The sequence below is a fragment of the Phodopus roborovskii genome, unplaced genomic scaffold, assembly GCF_943737965.1.
Source record: "Phodopus roborovskii unplaced genomic scaffold, PHOROB, whole genome shotgun sequence".
Lineage (NCBI taxonomy): Eukaryota > Metazoa > Chordata > Mammalia > Rodentia > Cricetidae > Phodopus > Phodopus roborovskii.
The window spans coordinates 666546-681240 of NW_026125295.1; the positions used below are offsets into that span (position 1 = coordinate 666546).

Genomic DNA, 14695 nt, shown 5'->3' on the forward strand with positions numbered 1-14695 from the left:
TTTATTTTTTATTTTTTTCCCACTGGACTTTTCAAATAGCCAGCACTTGTTATTCTTATATTTAGAAATCCCCCCCCTCTGTGTGTGTGTGTGTGTGTGTGTGTGTGTGTGTGTGTCTTTTGAGACAGGGTCTCATGTTGTAGCTTTCCTGCTTCTGCTTCTCAGTTGCTAGGATTACAGATCCATGGCCAGCTAAAACATCTCTCTTAAAAGTCTTTGAGGGCCAGTGAAATGGTTCAGTGGGTAAAAGCCCTCACCTTAAGCCTGATGACCTGAGTTTGAGCCATGGGTTCCACATTGTGGAAGGAGAGGACTGATGCCTACAAGTTGTCTTCTGACCTCCACACAAACAGTGTAGCAAGCTCATGTCCACATATACATTAATAAATATGTGTAATGAGAAATTAAAAATATATGAACAAAAGTCTTAGCAGAGAAATTTCAATGCCCAGTAGGGTCTCCACGATGCATCCTCTAGATGATATTGTTAAAAATTGTGTTAAACTGCCATATCATAACTGTGTTACAATATGGAGTACAAGTGATGTTTTTGATATATGGACCTGGAATTTACTTAGTTACTTGACATTTTTGGGATGTATTTGAAGCCTGTCTTTTTGCTTATATTGAAATGTGCATTTTGACCAACACGGCCACTTCCTGGAAGAGTTCAGTAGAGAGCTGACCCTGCTTTGCCCGCATCTTCCCAGCAGACTCTCTCCTTCTCAGGGCACAGAGCTGCTTAAAGGCCAGTGACAGTGATGTTCACCGTGTGCACTGATGATCTTACCAGCTCCTGCTCCAAGCCCTCTGCCCCTCACCACTGCTCCTCCAAAATCAGCAGGAAAACCTCTTTTGAGGGATGTGAACCCCTTGATCCAGTTACGAATAGCACTTTGAGAAAAAAAAAATCACACCCAAGCATGCTTTTCAGTATGTAGTTTCCTATCCTATGGTCTGTTCCTTAGAGCTCGTCTCCACTAGTTAGTAGGATGCCTAAGCCACAGTGGAGTGGCAAACTGAGGGACGCATAGACACACAACAGGCACATGGATGACGTTCAGAAAAATGGACGTCTACAGATCTGAAATTGTAAGCCGGATAAACTGGTGGGTAATTACGGGCATTACATAGAAGGTTTTTGCTTTGCCAGATGATTTACATGGGGACATCTATAAATAGCAAGCCCATGCTGTGTGTTTGAGTCATGCTGCTGTTTTACTCAAAGACTAAGGCCTTTCTAGAACACACCTATTGCAGGATGGCAGGCCCAAATGTGAAGTTTAAAACATAAACACTTTCATTCTTGCTCTGAGTTATTCCATGCACATAATCCCAGATCACCTCTGAAACAGCAGCTGGCCCTCGGCCTCTAGGACTACTGGTGGTCAACAGTTGACAAGAACGAGTTCCATCACGTTGCAGATAGAAGAAGGAGAGGCACAGGGAGCCTGCTTTGGAAAGGGCCATCTAGTGTGGTGGACCCTACTTCCCCAGCTCACACAGGGGCAGGGTATGTCTGTCAAGGCACCAGGAAAGAGTCAGGTCTTGTCTGTCTTTCCAACGGGATTTAAGTTGTCACTAGAGCCCAGATGACATAGTCAGGAATTAAATTTGTGCACAGATTTTGGTCTTAGACCACCATCTCTGATGGTTAACTATTGACACTGAAAATGTACATTGCCAACATCATGCCTGTCCCCATTACCTCGAGCTGTATGATGCCATACAAGGTTGCATGGCATGACCACAAGAACCCACTTCTCCTGGCTCTGGTCTAATCCAGCATCCCATTGGTCATAGGAAGCACTCAACACTCCCCGCCATGTCCCACCCAGGTACTCACAAATACCCCTGCACAGCCAGGAGACACTCACTTAAAGGAATCTATGAATCTAACTGCAAATCCATCTTACGAGCTTTATTTTCCCGGCGGGGTTGCCATTTGTCTCTGCACATTCAAGCAGCCACGCTTTACTTGGTTCTCTTCCAGTTTTTCCAAACATGTGCCTGGCACCCACGCAAGTTTCAGAGGAAGTATAAATGTGACAGGAGACGTGCTGAGGGCTTGGTTTTGTGTATGTGTGTTAGTGTGACTCTTAAAAAGACAAGTGTTAAGTTCTACAGAGTAGCAACTTCTACACGGGGAAAACTAACTTTCTTACAATCCCAGTTACTTCTCTTCGCCTAATATATTTCTTTAAACTCTTATCTGAAGTTAGGGAGGCTCCCTAGTAAGCAAAGGGTCCCTGAGACCCCAGGATGAGGCACAGTTTGTGGGCTCAGTGCCCAAGCTTTCTAAAGAAATAATCTCTAGGCTGTCTCAGTTTTCTGCCCCCAGAAGCTACCCACCCACACTGGGGACACAAGCAGGTCTAGGGCACACATCACCCTAACTCCCTCTCCTGCCCAAGGAAGCCATCTGGGTATCGGGATAAGGGTGAAGTGCTTGGCTCCTAAAGCAAAGCGCTGCAAAGGGTTGTATCTGGGCAGCTGGCTTACCATGAGGAGCAGCAGGTCCTACTGGTCCCAGACCACTGGAGGATGTGTCCCAGCTCCCCTGGCACGGGACCCCTGAGGAAAGGTGACAGAGGGAGAAGGGACTCGGTGTTGCCCCAGGGCAGGCACACTGTACCTTGGATTCCAGGCTGCTTGTGGACGCAGGAGAGGGCGGCTGCTCTGTGCCGGTTGCCTCCCCGGTCAGCCCGTCCCCGCTGTCCTCGCGGGCGCCACTCGGAGGGATCATCGTGGCCGCGGGAATGGTGTTGGGCTCCTGGCAGGAACCTCAGGCTTGCTTGCCTTTGCTCTCCCTCAGTGCCAGGTCCCTGGGATGTCCATCCCGCCAGGCAGCGGCGTGCACCCTGGGGCCTTGCCTGGCCGGGTCCTGCCCACCTCCCGGGCCTCCGCCCCGCCCCGCGCAGCACCCGCGGCCACCTCGCCCGCCCGAGATCGCGCGCGTGGAGTCGTGACTGCCGCCCACCGCAGCAGGCGGGTGGGCCCAGGCTGGCCCCCTGGAGGATGGGAGGCAGCGGCTTGGGGCGGGGCTGCGTGGTCTCGGGTGGGGAACCCAGGGAGGGCGGGAGCCGGAGATCCGCGCAGGGTCTGGTGATGTTCTAAGGGAAATGCTCAGCAAACCCCCAACTAACAGAAACTGAGTACAAACAAGTGCTACAGGGACGTGTTCAGCAACCTCCTCATCCCTGGTCCTGAGAGCGAAGAGAGATGTGGTGGCACTTAGCTTAATTTATAGTTCAGTGGCAGCAGGGACCAGTGTGGGCGTCCTCTGACCCATAGGCACTGCAATTTCCAATGTTCTGCCCTGATCTAAATCAGGCAGATAAAACGCTTGGTGTAGGGACACCTGGTCCCCAGTCTCTCTTGCTGAGCCTCCCAGGCTCACTACGGGTTTGACACCCTCACTTCCTTTTATAGGCGAGGAAACCGAGGCTTGAACCGGTTGCTTAAAGTCAGTCACTCGGCTATAAATGGCAGAGCTGGGACTTGGGAGTGAGTTGGGATTTTCATATCCATGCCATTTGGACTGTGGAGCCTGAACGCTAAGCCAAGCTTGGAAGAGAAGAGGAAACCTTGGGCTGCAGGGCTGTGTTTGCTACTGAAGTCTAAGCAAATAGACTGGTGAACCCGACTGCTCTTCTCAATTTATTGGCAACAGACACTGAGCAGTGTTGGACCAAGGCACGAGGATCCATTTCATTTTACAGACATGACAGAGTAGGTAGCCCAAGGGAACACTCCGAAACTTATAAAAGCCTTTCCAAAATCAGTACAAAACTCTGTCCTTATTTTTATCTCTTTAAAAACTTAAATTTATTTTGTCACTTGTAGTTAGAGTGTACAGTAACGGGGCTCTTGGTCATATTTTCATATGCACAAAGAAGACCTCATCCCTCTTTATTCTCCTTTGTGGCTCTCCTCCAGTTCACCTCCAAAATCATGATTGTAACCCAGGAGGCTGGGGTGGGAAGGGCAGCCTGGGATAAGTGATGAGTTCTAGACCAGCCTGAGCTGCAGAGTAACAACCTGTCTCAAAACGTAAAACAAACCAAAATGAAACAAGACAAAAGCCAACCTTCAAAGCAAAGGGACAAAAAACACTGCTGCGACTCAGCGGAGCCCTGTTGGTTAACTCAGCGGAGCCCTGTCGGTTAACCTCAAAGGCCTCAGGCATTCCTCCTTGAAACACTATTCACATTTGCTGGACAGGAATGGAGTTCACAAGTAGACATCACACCGACCGCTGGCCTGAGGCAGAGCACAGAGGGGCATAACTCTGTATAGATGGATCTTGGGCTGTGCCTGCTTTGCTCCAGCATAAAAAGCATCAGTGGAACCTGTTCAGAGAGAGAGAAAGAGAGAATCAACTCACACTCACGCACTCATAGAGAGCTAACCAACTGATGGGGGGCAGTACAGGACTCTAGCAAACATGTATAGATGTGAGAGGCCTGAACGGATACAGGGAGGGCCAGATGAATACTGCAGGGAAGGGGAACTTTTAGGGTCTTACAGACCTCTGCGTTAGGGAGATAGCATACCCTAGCTTACAACAAGAAATCATTCATCTTTAGGTTTTGTTTTTTAGAATTAAAGGTGCTACCCCTTGTTTTAAAATGCCCAGTTTTAGTTATCAATAGGATCAAGCAAAGATATAAGAAATACTGTCTTCTAATGGAAACAGCATTTGGTGCTGGGGTTCAAACCCTGAGTCCCTGTACTTGTTAGGTACATACTGCACTGCTATGCTCGGCTCTATCTCCTATTTTTTTTTTTTTTTTCTTTTGCGGTGACTGTTACTACACTGTTGACGAATGAGAGAAGTTAGGAATTCACTAGAGAAAAAGACAAGACCAAAGATTTGATTTTGTTCTGGGGTTAATGACCTTCTGCCTCTGCCTTGCAAGAAGGTAGGACTACTGGTCTATGAGACTGTAGGAAAGTTACTTCCTTGCACCTGACCTTTAGTCTACTAACAGAAATTGTAGCTGTGGTGCCTGAGGGGATGGGTCAGTTGGCAAAGTGCTCAGCTTATATGCAAGAGTACCTGAGTTCGATCCCCATAACCCATGAAGAATGCCAGTGATGAGGAGGTGAGATGTAGAGATAGGTAGGTTCCTGGAGCTTGCTGGTTGACTAGCCATGCCTACTTGGTGGCTCGTCTTGAACAAAAGGTGAAAGACACCCGAGGAATGACATCTGCACTTGTTCTTTGATCTATATGCACACATATGCACATACACACACATGCACACAGAGTCAGACACACAAACAGAGAGGCACAGACATACACACACACAAACGGACAGAGATAGACCGACACAGAGAAAGACAGAGACATCCACACAAACACACAGGTTGACAAAGAGAGAAGAGAGAGAGAGATGACACATACCCACACAGAGAAATAGAAATAAACAAAAAGAGAGAGGGGGAGGGAGGAGGAGAGAGGGAAGGAGAGAAGTCCTTCCTATGTCTTACAAATAATAGTTGCCTAGGACTTCTCAAACAAAATCAAACCTTTGTTCTAATGTTTTTATCATCTCATTTTTGGTCATCTAACTATTATTCTTCAACATGTATCTACGCGGGTTCACTATTCTTTGCAGCCTCCCTATTTATCTCACTTAGGCTTCCACATCAGTGACACCTTGTCATGGTACCTTCCCCAAGTAATCAATGGCAAAGTGGGCTGTCCTCTGGGTGTCTTAGGGTTTCTATTGCTGTGAAGAGACACTATGACCACAGCAACTCTTATAAAGGGAAGCATTTAACTGAGGTGGTGGCTTACAGTTTTAGAGATTTAGTCCATTATCATCATGGTAGGGAGTATGGAGACTGGGAGTATGGTGGCGTGTAGGCAGACATGGTGCTGGAGAATTCTACACCTCGACCCAAAGGCAACAGGAAGAGTCTGTCTTACTGAACATGGCTTGAGCATACATGAGCCCTCAAAGCCCACCTCCACTATGACACATGTTCTCCAATAAGACCACACCTCCTAATAGTGTCAGCCCTATTGGGGGCCATTTTCTTTCAAACTACCATACTGGGTGAGAATTTATGCTAGAGAAGGAACAGTGTCTTATTGTCTTGTTTTTCTAGTTACTAGATACCTTGTTGGTTACAAGGATACTGGCAATACAGTCATGAGCTCTAAACTATCCCAGTGTTGGTAACCTCATGCCCCTTCCTTAAATGGAGGTTCCAGAATACATATGGGAAACAGTGAGATTTAAAATCAAATAAGCTCCACCTGAAGGATTTTGCCTTTATTGGCTTAGAAGAGTCACTGATGTCGGAGACTGTGGGACTCTGTTCTAGTCTGTGTGTCTGTTGCTGTGATAAAACACTGACCAAAAGAAACCTGGGTGAGGGAAGCATTTCTTTGGATTATGGGTTATAGTCCATCATCAGGAGATCCAAGGCAGGAACTCAAAGCAGGACCCTGGAGCCAGGAACTGAAACACAGACATTGCTTACTTGCTCAGCTGTCTTTCGTGCATAGCCCAGGCTCATCTGCCTAAGGATGGCACTGCTCACAGTGGGATGATCATTCCCATATCAACTACCAGTGAGAAAATGCCAAACACATGGCCACAGGCCAATTTGATCTTGGCAATCATTTCATTGAGATGCCTTTTCCCCAAGAGACTCCATGTTTGTGTCAACTGAACAGCTGAAGCTAAATTTGACAAGCTCACTGACTTCCATGGGGGTAAGGGATATTCCAAAGGGGAGCTGCATCCATGGCCCCTGCTGAGTATGTTGTCTCTGTTGTGCACAGCTTGGTGTAAGACCTTCTCCTACTCTGTGTTGGGTTAGTTTTGTCAACTTGATTCAAGCTAAAGTCATCTGAGAAGAGGGAACCCCAGCTGAGGAATTTCTCCAAAAGATTGGCCTGTGAGTATGTATATGGGGTCATTTTCTTGACCAATGATTGATGTTGAAATTCCCAGCCTGCTGTGGATAGTGCCATCTCTGGACAGGTGAGCCTGGGTTCTGCAAGAAAGCAAGCTGAGCAAACCATGAGGAGCAATCCATTGAGTAGGCCTCCTCCATGGTCTCTGCCTCAGTTCTGGTCTCTAGGTTCTTGCCTTGAGTTTCTGTCTTGACTTCCCTCAGTGATAGACTGTGATTGGGTCCTATGAGCCAAATGTACTTTCTTTTTCCCACATTATAGAAACCTGACTAGGACACACTCTCTTCCATTATTAGCAATAAGGGAGTGAGACTGAAAGATATGCATTAGGAGCTGTGATGGCATTTTAGCTGTGGCTGCTGAGTTACCCCATTTTCACTGTGAGTTCACAGGTTCCGGAAAGAAAGGCTATACATGATTATTACAAGTCTCAACTTTTCAGCCTATGATTTATGAATTCCCCTTATGGTCCATGTCTTTCTGGCTGCTAGATGAAGATATAGTCAACAGATGCATGGAGTGGTCAGAACTTCGTCTTCACAAATGACCTGGGATCCCTCACTCCTGCTTCATATGCTCGTCCATTAATTTGTAGCAAGGCCAGAGCCTTCTTCCCAACCACCCATATTGCTTTTCTACTGTGACAACTATGGAGCACCCAGGATACCATGTTCCTGACTTCTTCCATCACTTTGCTCTGAGTTTGGATGCAGACTCTGTTTTCATGCTGTGCTTTTTGACACCTAGATCCATTTAGTAAAAATGACAGGATGACTGCTTGCAAAAGCAGTCACATCTATTAAGACCTTAGATGTGTAGAATAAGGAAAAGGAACGTGGCAGATCATTGGGATGCTTAGAGAATAAGCTGCTGACTGGGGCAAAGAAGATACACTCAAGCAAGGGCTGGTTCTCAGCACCCAATGGGCTGGGCACTGAGACTCAACTTCCTCATCTGAAATAAGATAATAACATTTGGTCAGAACATGGCCTGATAACACTATTATCATCATTGTCATCACCATGACATCATCACCACCGACATCATCACTCTTATTATTGCCATCATTGTCTCCAACCTCATAATCATCAGTCATCAACTTCAGCAGCAGCATTTTCACAAGCTGTGTGATTTTGTAATTAGTTTGAGTTGGACTAACTGTTCATTATAGTGCAATGTGTAAATAATACCTCAAGTATATCTATGGTACCATCCTAAAATTAATAGTTCCTGTGTGGGGAGCAAAGAAACAGTGTCTATTTAAAATTACCTCCATGAAAAGTGAACTCATCTTTTGAATTTTGTCCTATTAGCATGAAATTAGCATTTAGCTAGATATAGTCCTCTTACAAATTTTGAGTCTTAGAGTCATAGGATCCAGCCCATGCTGGTCTTTGTGCTCATCAGAAGGTGTACATCAGTGCCAATAATTTCTGCATCATAGAGGCCAAGCTGTTTCCACAGTCAGGATTTTGAGTTTGGGGCCCATGGACCTACCCACTATTTAAAAATACTACTTTTTTTGTTTTGTTTTTATTTTTGTTTTTTCAAGACAGGGTTTCTCTGTGTGATTTTGTAGACCAGCCTGACCTCCAACTCACAAAGATCTGTTTCCCAAGTGCTGGGATTAAAGGCATGCACCACCGCCACCTGGCCTTGAAAATACTTATTTTCTTACCTTCAGAAATATTTACTTATTCTGTGTGCATGCACCCATAAATGTGCATGGGTGCATGAGTGCCATGGCACATGTGTGTAGGTCAGAGGACAACTTGCAAGAGCCATTTCTCTCTTTACATTAAATGGGTCCTAGGGGTGGAACTCAGATCATAAGGCTGATGGCAAGAGTCTTTCCCCCACTGAACCATCTAGTTGGTTCCTATTTCTTTTCTTGATATTTTCTAGAATATAAGCCCCATGATGTCAAAGGCCTCCCACCTCCTCTTCATGTGTCCTTAATGCTTAAATGCTCAAGTGACAGGAAGTGTTTATTAAATGAATGGACAGGTAAATGAGAAAACATCAGCATTGGAGAGAAACTAACAGAGCTAATGAAAAAATGGTTTGTAGAGAGAGAAAAATCATGCCTAGAATTCCTCTATCTAAATGGATTTGTATTAAACTGACTTCTAATGATTTATCATTATACCTATAGATTATTACATCTCTCAACATTTATTAGAGATGCTCTTATTTGCAGTAGGTAGCGATTAATCCATAGATCCACAACTAGCCAAGGTAAATAAGAAAATAAGAAACTGTAGAATCCTTAGCCCTAACCAGGGCATGCATATCACACCGCCTCCTTCCAAGGCTCAGAGATCATTGTGGAAGAGAGGATAAAAAGATGGTAAGAGTCAGAGGCAGTGGCTGATTATAAGGAAACAGTGTTTTCCACACAGCAGGACATTTGAACATTAAACACTCATAGTGGTTGTAATAGAATATACAAGACTTGTGCAAACTCAAGCAAGACAAAAATACCAGCATGGAGAGGGGAGGTGGGTACAAAGTCCCACTCATAACTGAGGAGATTTTGGCAATTGGTAGTTGCTAGGAGAGGGAAAGTCTGTTTTCTTTGTCCCACCCCCCTTCCCCAGTTGGTCAACAACCGTGGAAGGCCACACAGCCAAGTGTATATAAACATTGTAGATCAGAGCTGAAGACTTAAAAAAGAGACAGACACAAAGTAGGGTGGGTAAGGAAGGGAGTGGCCCTGGGAGGTGTTGGGGAGGGAGTGAGTATGATCAAAACATCCTATGGAAAATTCTCAAACAACTAATGAAAATGAGGAAAGCAGGAACAAAAATCAAGCCCAGTTAGACGTACTATTGTCTAAGCCATTACCTGTGGAGCAATGAGCCACTCTCTCTTTCCTTGCTTGTCTTTACAATGGCTGCCATTCTATTTACCTCTAGAGTACGACAAAATGGTCAACTTTATGAGCCTTTTCTCCAAGTTTCAAATTTTTATGTTATGTAGACATTTCTGAATATTTTCCTAAATAATAGTTTTATAATTGTTTAATTAGGATTCAAAGGGAATGCTGAAGAATATAAAAATGACTTAAAATTTCACTCCCATTTGTTAACAACTAGTATTATTTTGATGATGTCCTTTTAGAAAGCGCATGTACATATGGATATATTTAAATATATTTGCTTATATTTGTATAAAATGATATTAGAGCATTAATCATGTTGTTACCTTCCTTTTCTTCAATATTATATCTTAGACATAACTTCGTATCAATACATGTACATGAATACATCTTCTTTTAAAGCTTGTATTCTCCTGTATAGATACACCTTAACTTATTGATAAAACACAATTTATGCTCTTTGCTAGGAACTGTTAGGAAGCAATTACAAATTCATGATGACCTCTTTTTCCCCTACCTATGTGTTAAGTACTAATGGCCAGGCTTAGGAAGCCAGTTTCGCTGTGTATGAGATTGCTGGAAGCAGACAGCATCGTGGCTTCTTCAGTAGGTTTGGTTAGGTGCAGGGGAAAGCCTCTTGCCTCAGTCAACAGTGAGATGCAAATACATCGAGGCTGTGTGAGAATTCTTCATGGGATGGCTTGAGAGCACTTGATGCTGAGACATGTACACCAAGTGAAAAGGACATAGGGGAGACTCTGGTGGAATTTGAAAGAAGGACTTTCTTTCAAAGAACAAAGGGAAACAGTATTTTATGCAGAACACATGGTGTTAATGCTCACGTGGAGACACATGAGTACAGCTTGTTCAGGTTTGTCTTAGTGTTCTATTGCTGTGAAGAGACACCATGACCATGGCAACTCTTATAAAGGAGAACATTTCACTGGGGCTGCCTCACAGTTCAGAGGCTTAGTCCGTTGTCATCATGACAGGAAGTATGGTACCATACAGGCAAACATGGTACTGGAGAGGTAACTGAGAGCTCTGCATCTGCAGGCAACAGGAAGAGACAGACACTGGGCCTGCTTGAGCATTTGGAACCTCAAAGATGTCCCCCAGTGACACACTTCCTCCAACAAGGCCATACCTCCTAACAGTGACATTCCCTATGTACCTATGGTGGCTATTTTCAAGGTTTCTCCCTCCCTCCCTCCCTTCCTCCCTCCCTCCCTCCCTCCCTCCTTCCCTTCTTTCCTCCCTCCCCCCTACCTCTCTTCTTTCCTCTCCATGTGTTCATGAGTCTCTGTGTGTTCCTCTATAGTCAATGCTGGCTGGTCACCAAGTCTCACACACCTGCCTCTGCAACACTGGGAATACAGGCTTGTGTTACATGCCCAGAATTTCACACGGGCTCTGGGAATCGAATTCAGGTCCTTGTGCTTGCACAGAAAACACTTTACCTACTGGGCTGTCTCCTCAGCCCCTTTTCTTGTGAGCAAAATCAATAAGTCAAGTCACATGGGATAGATACACTGAGAGGTAGAGATGAGAGTCAAAGAGTAGGAGAGAAGGAGGGGAGGCTGTTTAGAAATGTAGGAATTGTTTGAAGAGTAATTTTAAGTGGTTTCACAATCTTCAGAAGGAAACTTGGACTCATTCCATCTAGAAGTTGTCTTTATTATAATTGCTACAAGACTAAAAGGAAACAAAAATGTCAGTGGGACTGTTGGAAGGTTATGTGGGCCACAGAGTGAGAGAAAGCCAGAAGTCAGAGTTCTGAGGGACATAAAATCTTCAGTTTGCTCAAAGACAGGGTACTGTGGTCCTCATCAAGGAAGGAAGCCATTGAATACATGGGGCTAGGAACTCACCCACACATCACTGGGCTCATTTACCAACTCTAAGAGGTTACGACTATTTGATGCATTTTGAAGGATGTCCTCAGAAGTGAGCAGAGAGGCTGATCTTCAAAACATAAAAGGCATTCCAGCAAAATTGATCAAAGTTGCTGTTCTCTACCCATAAAGCCTTGAACTCACTTTAAAATATGCTCTGAACATCTGTAGAACCTTGCTTAGAGAAAATGGCCATCAAAAACTCTGCTATTATGTTTTCTGGATAGGTCTTCTTGACTGCCTCATCTTTCTGCCTCCTGTGACCCTCTACATTCCTCCAATTGCCCACTTGGCAGCCATGAGCCATCCATCAAACACTTGACAATTGGCCTGGAAAAGATGACTCAGGGCTCAAGCCTTAACTGCCAAGACTCGCCTCCACAGAAGAAGCAAACTTACCCATAAGGATTGTATTTAAAAACATACCTATACTCCATCTGCCCTTTGTCTTACAGAGCCAGCTAAAACAATGGGAAACTTTTATTCCCCTCAAATATTAACAATAACAGTGTGATAGTTAATAATCATAGCTTATCAGAAGCAGGTGAAGTGGCAGACTTGATCCCTAGAGCTAACACTCGGAATGACCTCCAGATGTGGTTGGGATTACCTTATTTCTTCTCTGAAATGAACATTGCCTAAATGCCAGAGTCTACCAACAAAATGGCCAATGGTTTAAAGATAATCAAGTTATTAGTGTTTGAACTGTAAAAACTGCCCATATTTTAAATAAGACCTTTAAATCACAATTTCTCCAACATTTGAGGAGTAAGTCACTAGATTCTGTTGTTTTTCTCTCCTTGTATGGTCCTAGAGCAATGATTTAGTATTCATTCAGCTTAAGATACCAAGAATAGTGCAATATAAGGAAGAGATAGAAATGTATGAAACCTCTAAGTCATTGATTTATTGGTCAAAAGTTGCTGATGTCTTTTGTTCACCAGACAACATTCATTAGTTCTAAGAAATTGAGAAGTGTAGTCACAAATAACGCCCTTGGGTATGAAGACAATGCTATGGTAATCTTCTGCTGAGATGCCCAGGGGAAGTTCATCAAAGAGAACAATGGAGGGTACATGGAAATTCCTCAGGGGAAGGGATGGGCCATTTCACAAATTAAGGTTGGTGTTCGTCCATGCTTATTCTTTCTTAAAGTGTGTTGGAGTAGATATTTGTAATCATTACTTTGAGAGATAGCAAAGTGACCCAGTGGCAAGCTATTGAGGACATGCTGGCATACAAGTCTTTGCAAATCCCTTCTTATTTTAAAGTATGTAATTAATTGTCCCAAATTTACCATAATCCTCACTTGAAATTTTTTCTCTTTCCTGATATTTACCACAATTTTAAAAAGTCTTAGATATGTATGCATATTTGAGAAATATGTAGAGTTAATTAGTGCATATAAGTACTTTAAATTGCATAAAACATATTGTGCTTTGGCACAGTTTCCTTTGTAACTTATTTCAGGAAACTGAGTTTGATTTTGACAGCAGCATTAGAAGTAAAGTATGTAACGATTGTTTAGAACCCATGACTATCCACATTGCTGATTACAATCTTTCACTATTGCGGGGTTCTCATTTCTGTTCCTGTAAGGAACTCTTCGTCTATGCTTTTGTAAGTAACACAATAAAGTCATTTGTCCACTAAGATGGACTTCCATGGTCTCTTTGTTCTGTGAGTAGATATTTGTGCTTGCTACACTGGGAATAGTGTCCCACAACAACTGTGTAGGAAAGTATAAGCGTGTCCATGACCAGCCAGAGAGTAGCATCCTCCAAGCTTCCTGCTGTATGTCTCTGGCTGTGAAGTAAGTTCGTTGGTCAGAGGTAATACTGTGTGGAACAATAAGCAGGCCTGCCCACAAGTTCCTGCCTTGACTTTCCTCAATGACCTGAAGTTGTAAAGAAAATAAACTCTTTCCTCCCCCAAAACTCCTTTTGGAAATAGTATTTTATCATAGCTCCAGAAAGGAAACCAGAACAACATGTAAGCATGATGAAGATTTCCACTCTTTTTCTTCAGTACTGGATGCAATCATCATTGTTAAATTCAGCATAGCCTTCATTTGCACTTTTGATGACTAATAAAACAAAGTACCTTGTTAAGTGATTGTTAGTTGGCTAAATTGCTATAGAATGAAAGAAATAGATATACTCTAAGTAAAATGGCACATACTTGTAACCCAGCACTCTACATGTTGAGGCAGGATGATCATAAGCTTATTAAAAACAAATGTAGCCAGGACATTCATTGAGGACCTTTCCCATGGTGTCAGTGGAGAACTCTTAAGAGAGTGGACATCTGCCTTCATTCTTTAATGATGAAGACCTCTCATCATCCTACAGTAATGAAGACTCTTTCATAGTCCTGTAGTGATGAAGCTCCTTTCATCATCCTACAATGAAGACCCTCTCATGATCCTGCAGTGATGAGGATCCCCTCATCACCCTACAGTGATGAAGACTCATCACCCTACAGTGATAAAGACCCTCTCATTATCCTGAAGTGATAAAGACCCTGTCATGGGCAATCTGGATTTCATTTTCCATTTGGCAATGGTGTTATGCTACCTACCTCCCCTTTCCTATCATAGTGATGTCAGAGAAAGTCAGCTCTAGACATGGGACAATGGGAAAAAAATCTCAGGTTTCAATAAATATCTCTCTTTATATCAAGAAGCTGGAAGATGACAGATAGGACACATGCAGAATTGGCAGGGGTGCTAAAACTACGTAGTAGATTTGAAGGAGGCTGATGGAAACACTTCAGTCTCCCATGACAAGCACAACTGGAAGGACAAGACAGAAAGCTTAGGACTGGGAAGTCTTGGCTCACAAAGGGCATACACAAAAAGAACCAAATGGAAATTTGAATCAGAGACAGAAAATTTGAAACTAGAGTCTCCACCAACACTTCAATGCCAGAAAGAAGTAACAGACAGAGGGACAAGAGAACAGGACATTGCAACAATTAAAA

General features: G+C 43.8%; 1 protein-coding gene across 2 annotated transcripts in view; it reads right to left on the minus strand.

Annotated features, from left to right (window-relative positions):
* Positions 1–3080, minus strand: part of Stac (SH3 and cysteine rich domain) — a 120110-nt gene extending 117030 nt beyond the window's left edge. For both annotated transcript variants that reach the window (XM_051201402.1, XM_051201394.1), the window contains exon 1: positions 2636–3080. In XM_051201402.1, coding sequence (XP_051057359.1) covers positions 2636–2746 — 111 coding nt within the window. In that variant the 5' untranslated portion in view covers positions 2747–3080. The remainder of the gene's footprint in view (positions 1–2635) is intronic.
* Between the last annotated feature and the right edge of the window lie 11615 nt (positions 3081–14695).